Source organism: Staurois parvus, unplaced genomic scaffold (assembly GCF_062004578.1).
Source record: "Staurois parvus isolate SC_StPar_1 unplaced genomic scaffold, SC_StPar_1.0 ptg001818l, whole genome shotgun sequence".
NCBI classification, from domain to species: Eukaryota; Metazoa; Chordata; class Amphibia; order Anura; family Ranidae; genus Staurois; species Staurois parvus.
Genome location: NW_028319614.1, coordinates 7,501 through 30,739, shown reverse-complemented (window position 1 = coordinate 30,739; position 23,239 = coordinate 7,501). Strand labels below are relative to the sequence as shown.

Below are 23,239 nucleotides of genomic sequence, written 5' to 3'. Positions count from 1 at the left end.
GAAGGAAGGAAGGGGAGAACGGAAGGAAGGAAGGGGAGAACGGAAGGAAGGGGCGGAAGGAAGAAAGGGGAGAACGGAAGGAAGGGGAGAACAGAAGGAAGGAAGGAAGGGGCAAACGGAAGGAAGGGGCAAACGGACGGAAGGAAGGGGCAAACAGACGGAAGGAAGGAAGGGGCAAACGGACGGAAGGGGCGAACGGAAGGAAGGGGCGAACGGAAGGAAGGGGCGAACGGAAGGAAGGAAGGGGCGAACGGAAGGAAGGAAGGAAGGAAGGGGCGAACGGAAGGAAGGGGCGAACGGAAGGAAGGAAGGGGCGAACGGAAGGAAGGAAGGAAGGGGCGAACGGAAGGAAGGAAGGAAGGGGCGAACGGAAGGAAGGAAGGAAGGGGCGAACGGAAGGAAGGAAGGAAGGGGCGAACGGAAGGAAGGAAGGAAGGGGCGAACGGAAGGAAGGAAGGAAGGGGCGAACGGAAGGAAGGAAGGAAGGGGCGAACGGAAGGAAGGAAGGGGCGAACGGAAGGAAGGAAGGGGCGAACGGAAGGAAGGAAGGGGCGAACAGAAGGAAGGGGCGAACGGAAGGAAGGAAGGGAAGGAAGGAAGGAAGGAAGGGACGGAAGGAAGGAAGGAAGGAAGGAAGGAAGGAAGGGGCGAACGGAAGGAAGGAAGGGGAGAACGGAAGGAAGGAAGGGGAGAACGGAAGGAAGGGGCGGGCGGAAGGAAGAAAGGGGAGAACGGAAGGAAGGGGAGAACAGAAGGAAGGAAGGAAGGGGCAAACGGAAGGAAGGGGCAAACGGAAGGAAGGGGCAAACGGACGGAAGGAAGGAAGGGGCAAACGGACGGAAGGAAGGAAGGGGCAAACGGACGGAAGGAAGGAAGGGGCAAACGGACGGAAGGGGCGAACGGAAGGAACGGGCGAACGGAAGGAAGGAAGGAAGGAAGGAAGGGGCGAACGGAAGGAAGGAAGGAAGGGGCGAACGGAAGGAAGGAAGGAAGGGGCGAACGGAAGGAAGGAAGGAAGGGGCGAACGGAAGGAAGGAAGGGGCGAACGGAAGGAAGGAAGGGGCGAACGGAAGGAAGGAAGGGGCGAACGGAAGGAAGGGGCGAACGGAAGGAAGGAAGGAAGGGGCGAACGGAAGGAAGGAAGGAAGGGGCGAACGGAAGGAAGGAAGGAAGGAAGGAAGGAAGGGGCGAACGGAAGGAAGGAAGGAAGGAAGGGGCGAACGGAAGGAAGGAAGGAAGGAAGGGGCGAACGGAAAGAAGGAAGGAAGGAAGGGGCGAACGGACGGAAGGAAGGGGCCAACGGAAGGAAGGAAGGAAGGAAGGGGCGAACGGACGGAAGGAAGGGGCGAACGGAAGGAAAGAAGGAAGGGGCGAACGGAAGGAAAGAAGGAAGGGGCGAACGGAAGGAAAGAAGGAAGGGGCGAACGGAAGGAAGGGAGGGGCGAACGGAAGGAAGGGGCGAACGGAAGGAAGGGGCGAACGGACGGAAGGAAGGGGCGAACGGACGGAAGGAAGGAAGGGGCGAACGGAAGGAAGGAAGGGGCGAACGGAAGGAAGGAAGGGGCGAACGGAAGGAAGGAAGGGGCGAACGGAAGGAAGGAAGGGGCAAACGGACGGAAGGAAGGAAGGAAGGGGCGAATGGACGGAAGGAAGGGGCAAACGGACGGAAGGAAGGAAGGGGCAAACGGACGGAAGGAAGGAAGGGGCAAACGGAAGGAAGGGGCGAACGGAAAGAAGGGGCGAACGGAAGGAAGGAAGGGGCGAACGGAAGGAAGGAAGGGGCGAACGGAAGGAAGGAAGGAAGGAAGGGGCGAACGGAAGGAAGGAAGGAAGGAAGGGGCGAACGGAAGGAAGGAAGGAAGGGGCGAACGGAAGGAAGGAAGGAAGGGGCGAACGGAAGGAAGGAAGGGGCGAACGGAAGGAAGGAAGGGGCAAACGGACGGAAGGAAGGGGCGAACGGAAGGAAGGAAGGAAGGAAGGGGCGAACGGAAGGAAGGGGCGAATGGAAGGAAGGGGCGAACGGAAGAAAGGGGCGAACGGAAGGAAGGAAGGAAGGGGCGAACGGAAGGAAGGAAGGGGCGAACGGAAGGAAGGAAGGAAGGGGCGAACGGAAGGAAGGGGCGAACGGAAGGAAGGAAGGAAGGGGCGAACGGAAGGAAGGGGCGAACGGAAGGAAGGAAGGAAGGGGCGAACGGAAGAAAGGGGCGAACGGAAGGAAGGTGCGAACGGAAGGAAGGGGCGAACGGAAGGAAGGAAGGAAGGGGCGAACGGAAGGAAGGAAGGAAGGGGCGAACGGAAGGAAGGAAGGAAGGGGCAAACGGACGGAAGGAAGGGGCGAACGGAAGGAAGGAAGGAAGGAAGGGGCGAACGGAAGGAAGGGGCGAACGGAAGGAAGGGGCGAACGGAAGGAAGGGGCGAACGGAAGGAAGGGGCGAACGGAAGGAAGGGGCGAACGGAAGGAAGGGGCGAACGGAAGGAAGGGGCGAACGGAAGGAAGGGGCGAACGGACGGAAGGGGCGAACGGACGGAAGGAAGGGGCGAACGGACGGAAGGAAGGAAGGGGCGAACGGAAAGAAGGGGAGAACAGAAGGAAGGAAGGAAGGGGCAAACGGAAGGAAGGGGCAAACGGAAGGAAGGAAGGAAGGGGCGAACGGAAGGAAGGGGCAAACGGAAGGAAGGGGCAAACGGAAGGAAGGAAGGAAGGGGCGAACGGAAGGAAGGAAGGAAGGGGCGAACGGAAGGAAGGAAGGAAGGGGCGAACGGAAGAAAGGGGCGAACGGAAGGAAGGAAGGAAGGGGCGAACGGAAGAAAGGGGCGAACGGAAGGAAGGAAGGAAGGGGCGAACGGAAGGAAGGGGCGAACGGAAGGAAGGAAGGAAGGGGCGAACGGAAGGAAGGGGCGAACGGAAGGAAGGAAGGAAGGGGCGAACGGAAGGAAGGAAGGAAGGGGCGAACGGAAGGAAGGGGCGAACGGAAGGAAGGAAGGAAGGGGCGAACGGAAGAAAGGGGCGAACGGAAGGAAGGAAGGAAGGGGCGAACGGAAGAAAGGGGCGAACGGAAGGAAGGAAGGAAGGGGCGAACGGAAGGAAGGGGCGAACGGAAGGAAGGAAGGAAGGGGCGAACGGAAGGAAGGAAGGAAGGGGCGAACGGAAGGAAGGAAGGAAGGGGCGAACGGAAGGAAGGAAGGAAGGGGCGAACGGAAGGAAGGAAGGAAGGAAGGAAGAGGCGAACGGAAGGAAGGAAGGAAGAGGCGAACGGACGGAAGGAAGGAAGGGGCGAACGGACGGAAGGAAGGAAGGGGCGAACGGACGGAAGGAAGGAAGGGGCGAACGGAGGGAAGGAAGGAAGGGGCGAACGGACGGAAGGAAGGAAGGGGCGAACGGACGGAAGGAAGGAAGGGGCGAACGGACGGAAGGAAGGAAGGGGCGAACGGACGGAAGGAAGGAAGGGGCGAACGGACGGAAGGAAGGGGCGAACGGACGGAAGGAAGGAAGGGGCGAACGGACGGAAGGAAGGAAGGGGCGAACGGACGGAAGGAAGGAAGGGGCGAACGGACGGAAGGAAGGAAGGGGCGAACGGACGGAAGGAAGGAAGGGGCGAACGGACGGAAGGAAGGAAGGAAGGGGCGAACGGACGGAAGGAAGGAAGGAAGGGGCGAACGGACGGAAGGAAGGAAGGAAGGGGCGAACGGACGGAAGGAAGGAAGGAAGGGGCGAACGGACGGAAGGAAGGAAGGAAGGGGCGAACGGACGGAAGGAAGGAAGGGGCGAACGGACGGAAGGAAGGAAGGGGCGAACGGACGGAAGGAAGGAAGGGGCGAACGGACGGAAGGGGCGAACGGACGGAAGGAAGGAAGGGGCGAACGGACGGAAGGGGCGAACGGACGGAAGGAAGGAAGGGGCGAACGGACGGAAGGAAGGAAGGGGCGAACGGACGGAAGGAAGGAAGGGGCGAACGGACGGAAGGAAGGAAGGGGCGAACGGACGGAAGGAAGGAAGGGGCGAACGGACGGAAGGAAGGAAGGGGCGAACGGACGGAAGGGGCGAACGGACGGAAGGAAGGAAGGAAGGGGCGAACGGACGGAAGGAAGGAAGGGGCGAACGGACGGAAGGGGCGAACGGACGGAAGGAAGGAAGGGGTGAACGGACGGAAGGGGCGAACGGACGGAAGGAAGGAAGGAAGGGGCGAACGGACGGAAGGAAGGAAGGGGCGAACGGACGGAAGGAAGGAAGGGGCGAACGGACGGAAGGAAGGAAGGGGCGAACGGACGGAAGGAAGGAAGGGGCGAACGGACGGAAGGAAGGAAGGGGCGAACGGACGGAAGGAAGGAAGGGGCGAACGGACGGAAGGAAGGAAGGGGCGAACGGACGGAAGGAAGGAAGGGGCGAACGGACCGAAGGAAGGAAGGGGCGAACGGACGGAAGGAAGGAAGGGGCGAACGGACGGAAGGAAGGAAGGGGCGAACGGACGGAAGGAAGGGGCGAACGGACGGAAGGAAGGAAGGGGCGAACGGACGGAAGGAAGGAAGGGGCGAACGGAAGGAAGGGGAGAACAGAAGGAAGGAAGGAAGGGGCAAACGGAAGGAAGGAAGGAAGGGGCAAACGGAAGGAAGGAAGGGGCAAACGGAAGGAAGGAAGGAAAGGGCGAACGGAAGGAAGGAAGGGGCGAACGGAAGGAAGGAAGGAAGGGGCGAACGGAAGGAAGGAAGGAAGGGGCGAACGGAAGGAAGGAAGGAAGGAAGAGGCGAACGGAAGGAAGGGGCGAACGGACGGAAGGAAGGGGCGAACGGACGGAAGGAAGGGGCGAACGGACGGAAGGAAGGGGCGAACGGACGGAAGGAAGGGGCGAACGGACGGAAGGAAGGAAGGGGCGAACGGACGGAAGGAAGGGGCAAACGGACGGAAGGAAGGGGCGAACGGAAGGAAGGAAGGGGCGAACGAAAGGAAGGGGCGAACGAAAGGAAGGGGCGAACGAAAGGAAGGGGCGAACGGAAGGAAGGGGCGAACGGAAGGAAGGAAGGGGCGAACGGACGGAAGGAAGGGGCGAACGGACGGAAGGAAGGGGCGAACGGACGGAAGGAAGGAAGGGGCGAACGGAAGGAAGGGGCGAACGGACGGAAGGAAGGGGCGAACGGACGGAAGGAAGGAAGGGGCGAACGGAAAGAAGGAAGGAAGGGGCGAAAGGAAGGAAGGGGCGAAAGGAAGGAAGGGGCGAACGGACGGAAGGAAGGGGCGAACGGACGGAAGGAAGGGGCGAACGGACGGAAGGAAAAAAGGAAGGGGCGAACGGAAGGAAGGAAGAAAGGAAGGGGCGAACGGAAAGAAGTTAGGAAGGAAGGGGCGAACGGAAAGAAGGAAGGAAGGGGCGAACGGAAAGAAGGAAGGAAGGAAGGAAGGGGCGGAAGGAAGGAAGGAAGGGGCGAACGGAAAAAAGGAAGGAAGGAAGGGGCGAACGGACGGAAGGAAGGAAGGGGCCAAAGGAAGTTAGGAAGGAAGGGGCGAATGGACGGAAGGAAGGAAGGGGCGAATGGAAGGAAGGAAGGAAGGGGCGAATGGAAGGAAAGAAGGAAGGGGCGAACGGAAGGAAGGAAGAGGCGAACGGAAAGAAGGAAGGGACGAACGGACGGAAGGAAGGGGCGAACGGACGGAAGGAAGGAAGGGGCGAACGGACGGAAGGAAGGAAGGAAGGGGCGAACGGAAAGAAGGGGCGAACGGAAGGAAGGAAGGAAGGAAGGTGCGAACGGAAGGAAGGAAGGGGCGAACGAAAGGAAGGAAGGAAGGGGCGAACGGAAGGAAGGAAGGAAGGGGCGAACGGAAGGAAGGAAGGAAGGGGCGAACGGAAGGAAGGAAGGAAGGGGCGAACGGAAGGAAGGAAGGAAGGGGCGAACGAAAGGAAGGAAGGAAGGGGCGAACGAAAGGAAGGAAGGAAGGGGCGAACGAAAGGAAGGAAGGAAGGGGCGAACGGAAGGAAGGAAGGAAGGGGCGAACGGAAGGAAGGAAGGAAGGGGCGAACGGAAGGAAGGAAGGAAGGGGCGAACGGAAGGAAGGAAGGAAGGGGCGAACGGAAGGAAGGAAGGGGCGAACGAAAGGAAGGAAGGAAGGGGCGAACGAAAGGAAGGAAGGAAGGGGCGAACGAAAGGAAGGAAGGAAGGGGCGAACGGAAGGAAGGAAGGAAGGGGCGAACGGAAGGAAGGAAGGAAGGGGCGAACGGAAGGAAGGAAGAAAGGAAGGGGCGGACGGAAGGAAGAAAGAAAGAAAGAAAGGAAGGGGCGGACGGAAGGAAGAAAGAAAGAAAGAAAGGAAGGGGCGGACGGAAGGAAGAAAGAAAGAAAGGAAGGGGCGGACGGAAGGAAGAAAGAAAGAAAGGAAGGGGCGGACGGAAGGAAGAAAGAAAGAAAGAAAGGAAGGGGCGGATGGAAGGAAGGAATGAAGGAAGGGGCGGATGGATGGAAGGAAGGAAGGGGCGGATGGATGGAAGGAAGGAAGGGGCGGATGGATGGAAGGAAGGAAGGGGCGGATGGATGGAAGGAAGGAAGGGGCGGATGGATGGAAGGAAGGAAGGGGCGGATGGATGGAAGGAAGGAAGGGGCGGATGGATGGAAGGAAGGAAGGGGCGGATGGATGGAAGGAAGGAAGGGGCGGATGGATGGAAGGAAGGAAGGGGCGGATGGATGGAAGGAAGGAAGGGGCGGATGGATGGAAGGAAGGAAGGGGCGGATGGATGGAAGGGGCGGATGGAAGGAAGGGGCGGATGGATGGAAGGAAGGGGCGGATGGATGGAAGGAAGGGGCGGATGGATGGAAGGAAGGGGCGGATGGATGGAAGGAAGGGGCGGATGGATGGAAGGAAGGAAGGAAGGGGATGGATGGAAGGAAGGAAGGAAGGGGTGGATGGATGGAAGGAAGGGGTGGATGGATGGAAGGAAGGAAGGAAGGGGTGGATGGATGGAAGGAAGGAAGGAAGGGGTGGATGGATGGAAGGAAGGAAGGGGTGGATGGATGGAAGGAAGGAAGGAAGGGGTGGATGGATGGAAGGAAGGAAGGAAGGGGTGGATGGATGGAAGGAAGGAAGGAAGGGGTGGATGGATGGAAGGAAGGAAGGAAGGGGTGGATGGATGGAAGGAAGGAAGGGGTGGATGGAAGGAAGGAAGGGGTGGATGGATGGAAGGAAGGAAGGGGTGGATGGATGGAAGGAAGGAAGGGGTGGATGGATGGAAGGAAGGAAGGGGTGGATGGATGGAAGGAAGGAAGGAAGGGGTGGATGGATGGAAGGAAGGAAGGAAGGGGTGGATGGATGGAAGGAAGGAAGGGGTGGATGGATGGAAGGAAGGAAGGGGTGGATGGATGGAAGGAAGGAAGGGGTGGATGGATGGAAGGAAGGAAGGGGTGGATGGATGGAAGGAAGGAAGGGGTGGATGGATGGAAGGAAGGAAGGGGTGGATGGATGGAAGGAAGGAAGGGGTGGATGGATGGAAGGAAGGAAGGGGTGGATGGATGGAAGGAAGGAAGGGGTGGATGGATGGAAGGAAGGAAGGGGTGGATGGATGGAAGGAAGGAAGGGGTGGATGGATGGAAGGAAGGAAGGGGTGGATGGATGGAAGGAAGGAAGGGGTGGATGGATGGAAGGAAGGAAGGGGTGGATGGATGGAAGGAAGGAAGGGGTGGATGGATGGAAGGAAGGAAGGGGTGGATGGATGGATGGAAGGAAGGAAGGGGTGGATGGATGGAAGGAAGGAAGGGGTGGATGGATGGATGGAAGGGGTGGATGGAAGGATGGAAGGGGTGGATGGAAGGAAGGAAGGGGTGGATGGAAGGAAGGAAGGGGTGGATGGAAGGAAGGAAGGGGTGGATGGAAGGAAGGAAGGGGTGGATGGAAGGAAGGAAGGGGTGGATGGAAGGAAGGAAGGGGTGGATGGAAGGAAGGGGTGGATTGAAGGAAGGAAGGGGTGGACTGAAGGAAGGAAGGGGTGGATTGAAGGATGGAAGGGCCAGATGGAAGGGAGGGGCGGGTGAAAGGAAAAAAAGGGAGGGTCAGATAGAAGGAAGGAAAAAAGAGAGGGGCAGATAGAAGGATGGAAAAAAGGGAAGGGCGGGTGAAAAGAAGGAAAAAAGGGAAGGGCGGGTGAAAAGAAGGAAAAAAGGGAAGGGCGGGTGAAAAGAAGGAAAAAAGGGAAAGGCGGGTGAAAAGAAGGAAAAAAGGGAAAGGTGGGTGAAAGGAAGGAAAAAAGGGAAAGGCGGGTGAAAGGAAGGAAAAAAGGGAAAGGCGGGTGAAAGGAAGAAAAAAAGGAAAGGGCGGGTGAAAGGAAGAAAAAAAGGGAAGGGCGGGTGAAAGGAAGGAAAAAAGGGAAGGGCGGGTGAAAGGAAGGAAAAAAAGGGAGGGGTGGGTCTTAGGAAGGAAGTGAAGTCGGGATCACCATTCAGATGCATCAGACCTGTCGGCTGCTGTGTTCAGTTTCCCGCCCACACCTCCTCTGAAGCTACACAGACCGGAGTGTGGTGCAGAGGATGGGCATTGAGAAGAACACAGTGGCGGTGGGAGGGAAAGGGGGCAGAAATTAAACTGAGCTGTCCGGTATGTTCTTTCCAGCAGTGACAACCAGCAATCTCCTCCTGTGTGGCTTTCAATGAAGCAGCTGGAAGCTGCTTCTCCTCTCCCTTCCGTGGCTTCCAGCTGGTCACCGCACCCATCACCACTCCTCCCACATACCCTTAGTCCTGGCAACGCTAGCTGCCCCACCTTATTTCTACTCGCGGGCAAGTGGAAATCTCGAGGGCTGTAGTGATGGTTGCTTAGACAGGGCTGTAGCAGCAGTTAACTAGAGTCATTGCAACAAACAGGAAGAAAAAAAAGGCCCATGACTGCTGAGCTTCCCCCCCATCCCCGCAGTCAGGGCCGGCCGCAATGAACAGTCTGGACAAGAGAAGTGACAGCAGATGAGGGGAAGAGTCCCCAACTCTAGCTCACAGGCTTCTCTGTGATCTCCCTCCTCCTGTAATAACAGTGATCCTTCATACAGGTTACACAGGATGATGCTTAGATCCGACAGTACACGGCTTGATTACCTGCTCCCATCTCCTCCCTCCGGATCTAACAGCGATCCTGTGAAACCTTCTGTATAGAGGATGGTTGTTATGACAGAAAGAGGGATATCACAGAGAGCCTGCCTCTTCTCATTACTCCTGTAGTTTCCGCATGCAAGATTGGGGGAGGGGAAGCTTGTGGAGGAGGGGCGGTTTGTGCAGGGAATGGTAATTTGGGGGGAGGGGAATGTGTTAGGGGTGAATAAGGGGGGGGGGGGGGAGGATCACTGCTAGGAGGTGTGAATTGGTGGGGGGGAATTTTTTTCTAGGAGGGGGATTTGGGTGAGGGAAGGGTACTCTGCGGGGTAATCTGTGCCAGGAGTGGGAATTTGTACTATGAGGAGGATTTGTACTAGGAGAGATTTGAGAAGAGGATTTTCACTAGGAGGGGGAATTTGGGGGGTATGGAAGATTTGTGGGGAACTGGAGGTATGTGAGCTGGAAGGTGGGATTGGGGGGCAAAGATTTGTGCTGTGAGGAGGATTTGGACTGAGGATGGAGAAGTTTTTGGTTGGGTAGAATTTGGGCTTGCTTAGGGGGTGAGCGTGTTGATTAGTGCTGGGTTTATTTTGGGGGGGTGGGGGGTGGGGAGGGGAGTGGAAGTTGGGGACAGTTTGTCACCTTCACCTTGAGTGCTAGGTGACCTTGTCCCAGGACTGCCCACAGTGCACACAAGGCACTCAACAGATTCTCCCCCCCCCCCCCCCACACATAACACAGATCAGATTCCCTAACAGACACAGCAACGGTCTGCACAATAGCTGCTGGCTGCTATGTTGCAGTTCTGACCTGTGAAATTCCCTGATTGGATTGGCAGCTGCAGTAGCCAGCTACACATTGTAGGCAGGGATACCAATCTCAGCTATGTGCTGTGTGGAAGAGGCTGTGACGGGAGTCACTTTAGGTTGGGGCCCATGGAACCCAGCTCACTTTGGAGAGGTGGGGAGACCCGTCTCAGCTCCCCATATCCCTCTTATGTGTAAGTCACCCTGTGCCTGTTAGGGGTACAGGATGATCTGTCCTAATATCCTAATATTGGGGTGGGGGGTTGTTGATTGTTTAATGCCATGTGGTTGCATCCCATTGTTCTATTGTGTGTCTTGCTTGGGAGCAAACTATTATGGGATGTATGTGTTTTGGCTTGCTGGGGGGTGTTTCCAGCAGCCTCCCTCCTGATGGGACTGTCTATTGCTGCGTCTCTTGGTATTAAAAGGTAGATTGCCCCGCCATGTGTCACTATTCAGGGAGGGGGGGGTTGTTCCCTTGAATGTATATATCTTGTATCTGTGTTAAAATAGTCTATTTTATGGCTTACTTCCAATCTGTGGTGTCTGTGGTCGGTGTTTGGATGGGGAAGCGGTATTCTAACAGAAGTACTTGGCGCAGGCTTGTTACATTAGTGGCAAGTGGTGAGATTGTGCTTCCTGTCTGTGAACACATCCAAACCACAACCGGGATTTAAGATCAGGAAAGTAGATATCGGTCATCCCAGTGGATATATGGACCTGGTATCAGAGTTCCCAGGGCTGCTGTGGATCGTTCTTTCAACATACCCCAGGACTGTATCTGCGGATGAGTACCTGGAGCTCAGGCAGGTTTCGGAATTGGACATGTTGGTCCAGCAGGAGACAGAGCTGGACAACCGGTATCGGGCTTTGCAATGGTACACAGAGCAGAAATATTTAGGGGTATCAACAGAATGCGCTCAGGAGGGATATGACTTTGGTGGTCCTGGATTGCTGTGGGAGAGCCTTACAGATCATTTTGTGTTTGGCGATGGAGAACCTACCCTTGAGGACCTGGGAGAAGACAGAGGCTATGTTCGGTCTCACAGGAATCTCAGCTTGAACCAGATCTGGAATACCTGCTGTTGAAAGAACAGGATCTGGAAAGGGCATACAGGCAACTGCTAAAACATGTTCAGCAGCCTGCCCAAGAATCGGCAGTGGAAAATCCAGAGACTGGGGATTTGATAGACTTCTCTGCTGAGGAAAAAAACAACCTGGTAAGCCTCCAGCAGAAGAGCTGGAAACAGGGCCAAACATTGCTGAACTCTGTCCAGCACTGGTAACATCTTCTGGGTTCCAGAGACTGGGGATTTGATTGACTTTTCTGCTGAGGAGGAACCAGCTGGTGAGCCTCCAGTAGAAGAGCTGGCATCAGGGCACGGCGTTGTTGACCTCTGCCCCACACCTGCGGTAGTTTCAGAGGCCCAGGGGGAGAAGGGAGAGGAGGTTGTTCTCCCTCCCCCACAGTCAGCCAGAGTGGAGGAAACTGTCTTCCCTCCCAAGCCAGAATCTGTGCACCAGGGGAAAGTGACAGAGCAATGTTATCCCAGCAGAAGATCCACAGTCTGGGAGTGGAGGAAGCTGGCCTCCCTCCCCCACGGGTTAGCCGAAGCAGATGTGGGGTCCCCAGCAGAAGTGCTGGCAACAGGACAGAGCACCGCTGGCCTCTGCCTACCAACTACAGTTACCACCTGGATACCCCAGCGATGCTGGGCAGTCACTCCAGATCACCAACAGCATTATGGAGTCAGCCTAGCCACCCTGTCTTCTCTCAAGCAGCTGAGAGGACTTCAGGGAGGATCAGTCTGTACTTCTCCTCAGCAGCGGGTATGTTCTATGAGAGAGGCAGAGGTTGGCTGGGTGAGTAATGCTATGTTTGGGACAAATTTGTTTGGGGTACTGTGTGGGTGCTGGCATTGAAGGACTGGAAGTACAGACTAACTTCGGAGTCCACCCGTCTGGGGTTTCCTCCTGTGTTAGTCTCCTGTCGAAAGGAGAGATATTTTGGGTGGGGGGGCCCATGGAACCCAGCTCACTTTGGAGAGGTGGGGAGACCTGTCTCAGCTCCCCATATCCCTCTTGTGTGTAAATCACCCTGTGCTTGTTAGAGGTACAGGGTGATCTGTCCTAATATTGGGGTGGGGGGTTGTTGATTGTTTAATGGTTGCATCCCATTGTTCTATTGTATGTCTTGCTTGAGAGCAAACTATTATGGGAAGTATTTGTGTATTGGCTTGCTGGGGGGTGTTTCCAGCAGCCTCCCTCCTGATGGGACTGTTTGTTGGTATGTCTCTTGTTACTAAAGGTAGATTGCCCCACCCTGTGTCATTATGCAGGGATGGGAGGGGGAGTTGTTCCTTTGAATGTATACATCTTGTATATATGTGTTAAAATAAAGTAGTCTATTTCCTGGTTTACTTCCAATCTGTGGTGTCTGTAGTCGGTGTTCGGACGGGGAAGCGGTATCTTAACATAAGTACCCAAGTGCCCTGCCAGCAATGATCATGTCTTCCACCATGCGGACCCGTCCCACCGAACCCTGTACACTGCCTAGATAATCCACTGTACACTGTCCTACAAACTAATGGATTCTGTACACTGCCCTACAAACTGCTGACCCTATCCTTCTGCCCTGCTGACCCCCTGTGCACTGTTCTACTGACTCATACACTGCTCTGTCTACCTCGCATCCTCTGCCCCTGACATTTTTCACTGCACCCCCAAATCAGACTAGATCCGGCCCTGCCTGTGGATGGAAATGCTTTCACTTAGTTTCTCAACGAGGGGAATAGAGCAGACATGTGCAATATCCCACCCCTGCTGAGGGTCTCAGAATCACTATCAGATGACCACTGTCCCCAGAAGAAAACCAGAGTTTGAAACTACACAAACATGGATATTGTCTGAGCAGTTATGAGCTGCTAGAGCCCATCAAATTGAACGGATCTGTCTAGAGTACAACCTACATGTGAAGCCCAATCTAACAGAAACTGAGACTTTGAAAATAAAGCCCATCAAATTGAACAGATCTGTCTACAGTACAACCTACATGTGAAGCCCAATCTAACAGAAACTGAGACTTTGAAAATAAAGTCAAGCACTGCCACAGCTCCCGACATAGAAACATCTTGCAACGACAGACCAGATATAAAGGGTGAGGCACTATAAAGCTAGTCCAAGCACCCAGAGTGGACTTCCAGGCTTGCCCTGTGGAGACACTGTTTGGCATGGCTCAAAATGAGAGTCAAAAGCATGTCGGCTGGGGTAAAAAAAACACAAAAAAAAAAAAACAAAAAAAAAAAAAACTGTGCTCAGTGGCTGCATTGGTGACTAGCAAGACCTTGTGGCAATGAAGGAGCAGCTGTGGAATTTAGAAAGGTCTTGAAATCAGCAGTAGAAGAAAAAACAACAAAATCACATCCATCCTTCAAAGAACAGTAGCAAAAACTGAAGCAAGCTGGATGTAGGAGGGTTTGGGTACCACCTAAGGCTGGCCCTTGTTTGCCTACTATGGTCTATGAAGCAATCATTAGGAATATGTATACAACCTCAAACTAGCAGGAAAATTAAAAACTAATCTTTTAGCTTTTATTGAAGTTATTATTCAGGCACAAATAGTTTATATTTAAATATTTGTTTATTTTTCAGATATGACAATACAAAATCCAATATAAAAATACAACAAAAAAACATTCTCATAAAACCACTTATTTCATATCTTTTTCCTCCCCTTAACCCACTTCCCCCCCCTCCCCCCCCCAACCCTCTTCTATGGACCCCTGACATCTATCTAAACAACTTTTTATCTCACATCCTCTGGATACAAAGATTTAAAAGAAAGAAGATAAATTACTATATATTTTCTTTTTTTTTTTTTTGTATTTAATTACAACTTTACTTATTTCCTCTTTGTTTTAAACTCCTCCCATTTCTCCCATTTCTTATAATATGCCTCCATCCTATCTTCCTGTATGTAGTATAGTTTCTCCAATCTAGCAATCTGGTCCACTCTATTCCTCCAATCCTCTTCCTCCGGCGCCTCAACTTTACGCCAAAACCTTGGTATCAAACCTTTTGCTGCATTTAAATAGCATAATATACCCAGTTCTTTATATTTATTAGCTGATATTTTTGTATTATGAAAAAGACAAGTTTCAGGGTCCAATCCAATCTCAGTTCCAGTAATAATCCTAATTTGATTTATAACTTTTCTACAAAATACTTGTATTTTTGAACATTCCCACCATATGTGAAACATCGTGCCCAACCCTCCACACCCTCGCCAACACCAAGGTTGTTTCTCCCCACTCATCTTGTGCTCTACCGTCGGAGTAACATACCACCTTATCAAACATTTGTAGTTCATTTCCACATCACGCATACTGACATTCTCATGTACCAGTCTATATATTTTTCTTTGTGTGTGCTCCTCCCACTCCACCCCTAAATCCCTTTCCCATTTTTCTATATATCTTAATTTTAACTTATTATCTAAATCAGTGAGGATTTTATATACTTTTGCAGTGCCGTGCTTCCCATCACCTCGAACTTCCAAATACTTCTCAAATAAATTCCAATCTTATCTAATTCTAAGAGGCTTCATAAATTTCCCCACAAATTGTTTCAATTGGTTATACCTCCATATATCTATCTTAGTGAAAATCTTTCCCTCTTCCTTTTTCAAATCCTCCAGTGTCCTTAAATTTACCCCCTCCATTACATCTCTCAGCTGAGCATCTTCCTTCTTAATCCATTTTCCTGTAATTTCCTCTTTACCTGGGGGGAAAAAACTCTGAATTTCTCAATGGCATTAGCAGTGAATTAAAAACCCAATTCCTCTGTTTGTGCATTCTATCCCACTCCCTTAATACAACCGAAGTATATGGACTCGTGCTCTCAGCTAATTCTCTAAACTGTGTTGACACCCAAACAATCCTACTCAAATCCTTTCCACTAAGTGTATTTTCTATTGTGACCCAATTTTTACCCTTTGAATTGTGCATCCAATCAAAGATTCTTGCTAGGATAACTGCCCTGTAATATCATCTGAGATCCGGTACTCCCACTCCACCTTTCTCTTTGTTTCTACTTAGCACTTCGTATGCTATTCTAGGTTTTCTATTTTTCCATATATATCTTGTTACCATTCTCTTAATTATCCTAAAATACAGCTCTGGGAGTTTAATGGGGATCATCTGAAATTTATACAGGATCTTAGGAACAATTACCATTTTTATCAAATTAATACGCCCTAACCAGGAAGGGTTTCCTCCACCCATTTTCTTCAATTCCTCCCTAATTTCGTTTAACAATGGGATATAATTTGCTTCATACAGATTTTTCTGTGAAGGAGTAAGTTTCACTCCCAGGTAGTTTATTTCTCTATCTTTCCATATAAAGGGAAACTCTCTGTAGCTTTACTCTTTCACTTCTTGGAAGATTTATATTTAATATCTCTGTTTTACCCGGGTTTAATTTTAAGTTTGACAATTCCCCATATTCCTTCAGTGTTTTCATTAGGTTAGGGAGTGTTACCCTAGGGCAGTGATGGCGAACCTATGGCACGCGTGCCAGAGCTGGCACGCAGAGCCATCTCAGTGGGCACGCCAGGAAGAAAAGGATGATGAGCGCGCATGGACCGGCCATCCAGATCTCGTCCACACTGGACCCCCATCAAACCACATTTCCCACATGTCTCTGGGGCCAGGGTGGGCATGGACGAGAGGAAACGGCTCCAATGCGGCTCTGGCACCAGGGGTGATGTACTCGGGGATGGGTGCGGAAGAGAGGAAGAGGCTCCCACACTGCTCCGGGGCCAGAGGCAACGTGTTCAGCATGAATGGGAATGAGCTGCTGGGTTGGAAGCCACACCGACGCTGCCAGAGGTGAGATTAACTGCTTGCAGTGTCATCCATCAGTGCCCAGCAGTGTCGCCTGTCAGTGCCGCCCATCAGTGCCACCCATCAATGATGCCCAGCAGTGCCATCCATCAGTGCCCAGCAGTGTCGCCTGTCAGTGCTGCCCAGCAGTGCCCCCTGTCAGTGCTGCCCAGCAGTGCCACATGTCAGTGCTGCCCAGCAGTGCCACATGTCAGTGCTGCCCAGCAGTGTCGCCCATCAGTGCTGCCCATCAGTGCCACCCATCAATGATGCCCATCAGTGCCACCCATCAATGATGCCCAGCAGTGCCACGGATCAGTGCCGTCTGTCAGTGCGTCCAGGTAGGCAAGTGGTTAATTGCAGTGTTGGCACTTTGAAATAAAAAAGTTGGTTTGTGTTGCAGTTTTGGGCACTAGGGCTCAAAAAGGTTCGCCATCACTGCCCTAGGGTTTCCAATATAGAACAATAAATCGTCCGCAAACGCGGCTACTTTATGTTCTATCTTTCCTACGCTAATTCCTCTTATATCTATATTTTTCCTAATTGTTGATAACAGGGATTCCAAGGATAAAACAAACAATGGGGACAGTGGGCAACCCTGTCTAGTTCCATTTGACATCGCAAAAAGTCTCTGATCTCTCCCCATTTACCATAACCATCGCAGAGGGCCCTTCATACAACCTTCCAATCCACTTCCTCATCCTACTACCTAGTCCCAAAACCTCTAATGTATCCATCATAAAGCTCCAGTTAACCCTTTCAAACGCCTTCTCCGTATCTATCGAGAGTAACACTACTGGATTTCTTCCCTTTCTACTTTTCTGAATGAGCATCAGAGATCTCAACCCATTATCTCGACCCTCTCTTCCTCTAACAAAGCCCACCTGATCCCCATGTATCCACTTTGGCATCAGATCTTTTAACCTATTCGCCAAGACCTTTGCATACAACTCTGTGTTTAACAACGATATCGGTCTATAACTTGAGCACTGAGAGATATCTTTACCTTCCTTATGTATTAGAACCACCTGGGACAGTAGGGATTCCCTTCTTATCTCCATCTCTCCCCCCAGCGCATTCATATATATCTTCAGCTTAGGTAGCAGTAAGTCACTATATTTTCTATAATACCTCACAGTATATCCATCTGGACCAGGACTTTTTCCCCGTCATAAAACTTTTTAATGCTCTTTTTAGTTCTTCCTGTGTGATTTCAGATTCTAAGGAGTTTAATAGTTCTTCACTTAATTTTGGTAATCCTGCATTCCTTAAATACCTCCTTTTTTCCATATTTACCGTTTTGTCCTTATTTGTAGCATAAAATATACTATAGTAATCCTTAAACACCTTTGCGATATCTTTAGTTGAGTGGACTAACTCTCCCTTGGAATTTTTTATTTTGTCTATATAATTCCTAGTCTTTTTTTTCCCTCAGAGCTCTCATCATATATTTTCCCGGCCTATCTCCCCATTTATATCTTACCCCTATAATTTTATTAAAAGTTCTCATTTTTTCTTCCTCCATCACTTTCTCTAATTCTTCCCTCTTTTTTATCACCTTTAGCTCTCTTTCGTTATATTACTTTTATGTAGAAGTTCCATCTCTGCTAGTTCTTTCAAAAGCTCACTAATCTTCTCTCGTCTTTCCCTTTTTTTCTTTGCCCCAATCGCTATGAGGATTCCTCTTATATATACTTTATGCGCATCCCACACTGTGGCCAATGATACATCTTCCGTTTCATTCTCCTCAAAAAATCTCCTTATCTCCTTCCTGATCTTCTGTTCAGTGTCTTGGTCCATGAGAAGTGTCTCATTCAACCTCCATACTAGGCCTCTTGACGACTTCCCTCCCCATCTCAATTTCATTACAACAGGAGCGTGACCCGAGAAAGTCATTTCTTCTATTTTTACCCTATCCAAATCCTCAATGAGTCGATTGTCTATCAATACATAGTCCAATCTAGAATATATCCTATGTACATTAGAGTAGAAAGTATAATCTCTATCCTCATTCACAATTCTCCAACTATCCACTAGTTGACTCTCTCTCATCACCTTCTTCAATAATCCCATCGACTTACTCCCCCCTCTCTTCGCTAAAGAAGTTGTATCTATTTGTGGATCCATACATAGGTTAAAGTCTCCAGCCACTATTAAATATCCTTTTCCAAAATCCATCAATCTCTTCAAAACCCCTTTCAGAAAAATCTCCGGCTTCCTATTTGGGCAATATATGTTAGCGAGTGTACACTCAATGTCCTGCAGCTTACCCTTCAGGAACAAAAACCTCCCAACTGGATGCGTTTTCCTATCCTCCAGTTCAAACCTAATATTTCTCGCAAATCCTATAGCTACACCCTTCGCTCTCTTAACTGGGGAATCTGCATAGTACCATATCGGATAATATCTAGAATTCAGTTTAAGGTTTTTTTTTCAACTCAAGGTGCGTTTCCTGCAAGAATACCACTGAAGCCGCTCTATGCTGTAGTTCTCTAAATAACCTAAATCTTTTACCCGGGCAATTTAATCCATTTACATTATGGGTTACAAACTGTACCTCCTCCATATTTCATTTATCTTCTTCCTATTTTACCTTCTCCTTTCTTCTTCCCCTTTCTTATACCTCTTCTCTTATATAAGATGTCAAATTTAAAACCCCCTCTCCCCCCTCCCTCCGACTCACCTCCACCTCCCTCCCAGCCCCCCAACACCCAACTTCACCACCCCCCATCCTACTTCCACACCTCCTCCCCCCTCCCTGGCTTTTTGTTTGCCGATGAATCATTTGTGGAAAAGGTCCCACTTTTGATTCCAACCTGGGGGCTCAGCTCCGTCCATGTACCGCTCACCTTCCCCCCCCCCCTCCTCCCCAGTGTCCCTCTATCTATATGCTCTCTATTTTCTCTTCTAACTAGCTGCCATTCCTCTTTTCCCAACATATATGACTCTCCCTCCTCCTCTTCCCATCCCGGGATCTCTATTCTCTGCAGTTCAAATTTATTACAGAAGTCTTTCATATCTTCAGGGGATCTCAAAAATGCTGTGACTCCATCTCTCCAACCGATTAAACATGCTGAACGACCCCATCTATATTGCACATTGTTTTTTCAACAATTTCAATAATGGTTTCAGTGACCTCTTTCTTCTCAATGTCCCGGCTGCTATGTCTGCACAAATTTGAATGTTTTTCCCTCCGTATTTAATATTTGTTCTTCCTTTAATCTTCTTCCATATCTCATCTTTATCTCCATAATTATGGAATTGAACGATTATATCTCTTGATTTTTCTGGGCCTTTTTTGTTGTTGGATCTTTGCTATCCTATACACTCCATCCAATTTAAATGTCTCCGCAACAGATCTATTCATTATGGAGTTCAAAATTTTGCATGTGGTCTCCTTTAAATCTTCCCCCTGTAACAGCTCTGGGACTCCTCTTATTCTAATATTATTTCTCCTTTCCCTATTTTCTTGATCCTCCATCATATAAAGCAGTCTTTTTTTGTTCCTTCCGGGTATCTATTATCAATTTCTCTAGTTTTGGGATAATTTGGATGTGATATTTAACTGTTTCCTCCGTTTCTTCCACTCTAGTTAACAACTGTCCCATTTCTTTCCGAATTATCCCCATCGCTTGCTTTATTGATTTTTTCAAGTTTTTAAACATCTCCGCCATTTCCTTTTTATTTGGTATTTGCAGTTCTTTTTCAGTTTCTCCCATCTCCATACCTTCCATTGTTTGTTGGCTATTGTTAACTGATCCCAGGGAGGATCTTGGGTTATCTAAGCTTATTTCCAGTTCACTCCTTTCACCTATTCCCTGGGATCTTGCTGGAGTCAATTTCCCCTGCGACGTGTATTTTTTTATCGTTCCAGTTTGGGAGTTCTTGGGCATACTTCCTTTACTATTTTTTCCTTTCATGTCACATATAGGATTTTTAAGGCTTTTTAAGACTCTGGGGTATATATTTAAACTGTCACTTCTTTCTTCCAATCCTTCAGACCCTCTCTGGGAACCCCCTTCTTGTTTCTTAAGCTGGATATCAGATAGCTTTTCAGACTGTGTCATAGGCTATCACATAGGAAGACCAACAGCTCTCACTCACCCTCCTCTATGGAGCAGCTTCAGAATTGCAGTCCTGGGTTGTTTTGTCTCCTGCGACCGTATCCTTTTCTTCAAGGGGATTCCTTTGGGTCCCTTTTTCCTCTTCTCCTTTGTACTCCAAAATTCCCCTGGGGACAGCTTAGTAATGACGTTCAGCGCTTCCCCAGCCTCCTAGGACACCGGCCGTTTTCTCCCTCTCCCAGCAGTCCATTGCGGCAGTCCACGTGGTCACGCCGCTCCTCCTCGTCGCCCGGCAACCCCACGTTCTCTCCGGGATTACCACAGGCAGACCTCAGGAGAATGGCAGCCTCGACTCCTTGCTCCCAAACAAGCCACCGCACCACCGCCGGGATCTCCCCCTTCTCCAGGTTAGTCTCCAGCAGCCTTCCAGCACAGCTAATTAGACCCTCGGGACACTTTAGGGAGGGTAGGTGGGGAAGGCTATCGGAGAGTGCCTATTCTCCGCTCTCCTGTGCCGCCATGTTCAGGCTCCACCCCCCTTCCCCAGGCACAAATAGTTGACAAATCAAAATCAGCGTAATAAGAATAGGGTACATAATACATTAATACATTAGGCATAACATACCAAATAGATTACCCAGGTACGGTAATAAGTTCAGTACAAAAATATTTTTCTACAGCTTTCTTTGCTGACTGAATGACATATTAACTGCTCAAATTGAGCAAACAAAAGGAATAAAAGAAAAAAGTGAAAACCATATCGCACCAAGATGGTATTATTACAATGTGCTCAAATAACAGTAAGAATCACCACTATGTTTAACTACAAATAAAGTAATTATATGGCATCTAAATCATACACTGGTTACCAAGCAGAGGCCTTTTTGTTGATTGTTCTATGATAGGTAATACTCAAGGCATTGTTGGTGGACCCTATGCACAATTTTGGATAAATTAGGAGCTAATGGCTGTTTACACTTGCTAGCGATTGCAAGTCTTATTGCTAAAAGAATGTTCATAATTATTGTTCAGTATTGTTTTGGGAATTGATCAATGGAAATAGCAAGTAAAGCCAGCTGGTGAGATGGTGACGTAAGAATCCCAGTTATTTCAGATAGTAATGGAAATATTGACTTTCAAAAACTAGTAAGGCATTTACCATGCCACAAAACGTGTAGAATATTGCCAATTTCTCCACAGTTACACCAGCAGGTGGAAGGTGTGCATGAAAACATTTGACAGAAAGTATTATTTTAACAAAATAGTTGACGTTTAGAATAGACTTCCCGAAGAGGTAGGGAGTAAGCCAACAGTAAGTGGACTCAAACATACTTGGGACAATTACAGTACTATATTCAGACAAAAAAGTTGCAATTAAAAATATATAGAAATAAATAAATACACGGGGCAGACTATCGAGTCTGCCCCATTTATTTATTTGGGCCTTTTTCTACCATCACTCTTCTATGGTTCCATGTGACCAACCTCCTGATGGCAGTATAATAACCATATTTTAGTCAGAATCCTGTGCCCCTCAAAAGACTAAATGGAAAAATATATTTTAGCTTGTTTCTTACACTTAAGAGGTGATATACACTATATTGCCAAAATATTGGGACGCCTGCCTTTACATGCACATGAACCTTAATGGCATCCCAGTATTAGTCCGTAGGGTTCAATATTGAGTTGGCCCAACCTTTGCAGCTACAACAGCTTCAATTCTTCTGGGAAGGCTGTCCACAAAGTGTAGGAGTGTGTCTATGGGAATGTTTGACCATTCTTCCAGAATAGCATTTGTGAGGTCAGGCACTGGTGTTGGGCAAGAAGGCCTGACTCGCTCATGCATGTCTTTATGGACCTTGCTATGTGCACTGGTGCGCAGTCATGTTGGAAAAGGAAGGGGCCATCCACAAACTGTTCCACAAAGTTGGGAGCATGAAATTGTCTTGGTATGCTGAAGCCTTAAAAGGTGCCCTTCACTGTAACTAAGGGACAAGCCTAACCCCTGAAAAACAACCCCACATCATAATCCCCCCCTCCACCAAATTTTACACTTGGCACATTGAAGTCAGCCAAGTACCGTTCTCCTGGCCACCACCAAACCCAGACATGTTCATCGGATTGCCAGATAGAGAAGCGTGATGAACACGTCTCCACTGCTCTAGAGTGCAATGGTGGCGTGCTTTACACCACTGTGTCCAACACGTTGCATTGAACTTAGTGATATAAGGCTTGGGTGCAGCTGCTCGGCCATGGAAACCCATTCCATAAAGCTCTCTATGCATGGTTGTTGTGCTAATCTGAAGGCCACATAAGGTTTGGAGGACTTTAGCTACTGACTCTGTAGACAGTTGGCGATATCTGCGCACTGAGCGCTTTCGCATGCGCTGACCCCGCTTTGTCATTTTACATGACCTACCACTTCGTGGCTGAGTTGCTGTTGTTCCCATTTGCTATGCTATACCACCACTAACAGTTGACTGTGGAATATTTAGTAGCAAGGATATTTCACAGAAGGAAATCTTGCACAGGTGGCAACCTATTACGGTACCATGCTCGAATTCACGGAGCTCCTGAGAGCAGCCAATTCTTTCACAAATGTTTGTAGAAGCAGTCTGCATGCTTGGGTGCTTGATTTTATACACCTGTGGCCATGGAGGTGATTGGAAAAACTGATTCTATTTGTTTGGAGGGATGTCTCAATACTTTTGTCAATATAGTGTATGTGTAATTGTGGGTTCTCACAGTTGCCCACCTACTGTAGTCGTTAATATGGTTCCCAATCTTCTTGTACCTTTTATATGGTACAGCACCCAAGTATGTGCTTAGTATTGCCTCTAAAGTTAATACACAGTTTCAAAAGTGGTAGTGCTTTAGAGATACACAACTCCTTCTTAGTTCACTGTATAATTACCATAAAATCCATATACTTGTGTGATTTGTCTGCTTTCATGGTTTCCTCTTAGCAGCGTAATACGGTCAGGCCATTTGGCTTTCAGAGCAAGCAGGAAGGTGAACGTCTCCAAGCTGTAATATCCTCTGTCTACAAAGTCACCCTTTAAAATGTAAAAGAATAGTGTCAGCATAATTACAGATAGTATAAAGATGGACAAGCAAAGAGAATAACCAAATAGCTGCTACTTGTCTAAGGCTGTAAAATGTATGTAAAAGGAAAAGTTTTCTTTTTTTTTGTTTAGTATTGGATAAGGCAGAGAAGGATTAGGCCCTTGACAGCAATTTAAAGTTGACAGTTTCCTCGGGGGGGGAGAAAGGGGTTACTCTTGTATTTGTGTATTTGTCTTGGTACCCAGTGACACTAAAGCATAAACTGAAAGGAAATTCAATAAGTAAAAAAGATGACACTAGAGAAGCAGAACTTCCTCCTCTGAAAGTATTGTATAGTATACAAAAAAGAAAACATACAGTAGGA

The 23,239-nt window shown here is 49.7% G+C and overlaps 1 protein-coding gene across 1 annotated transcript in view; it reads right to left on the bottom strand.

Moving 5' to 3' along the window:
• Window positions 1-22,895, bottom strand: part of PPP6C (protein phosphatase 6 catalytic subunit) — a 119,433-nt gene extending 96,538 nt beyond the window's left edge. Inside the window, exon 1 of the mRNA XM_089664035.1 lies at window positions 22,724-22,895. Within this exon, the coding sequence (XP_089520161.1) occupies window positions 22,724-22,895 (172 nt within the window). The remainder of the gene's footprint in view (window positions 1-22,723) is intronic.
• Between the last annotated feature and the right edge of the window lie 344 nt (window positions 22,896-23,239).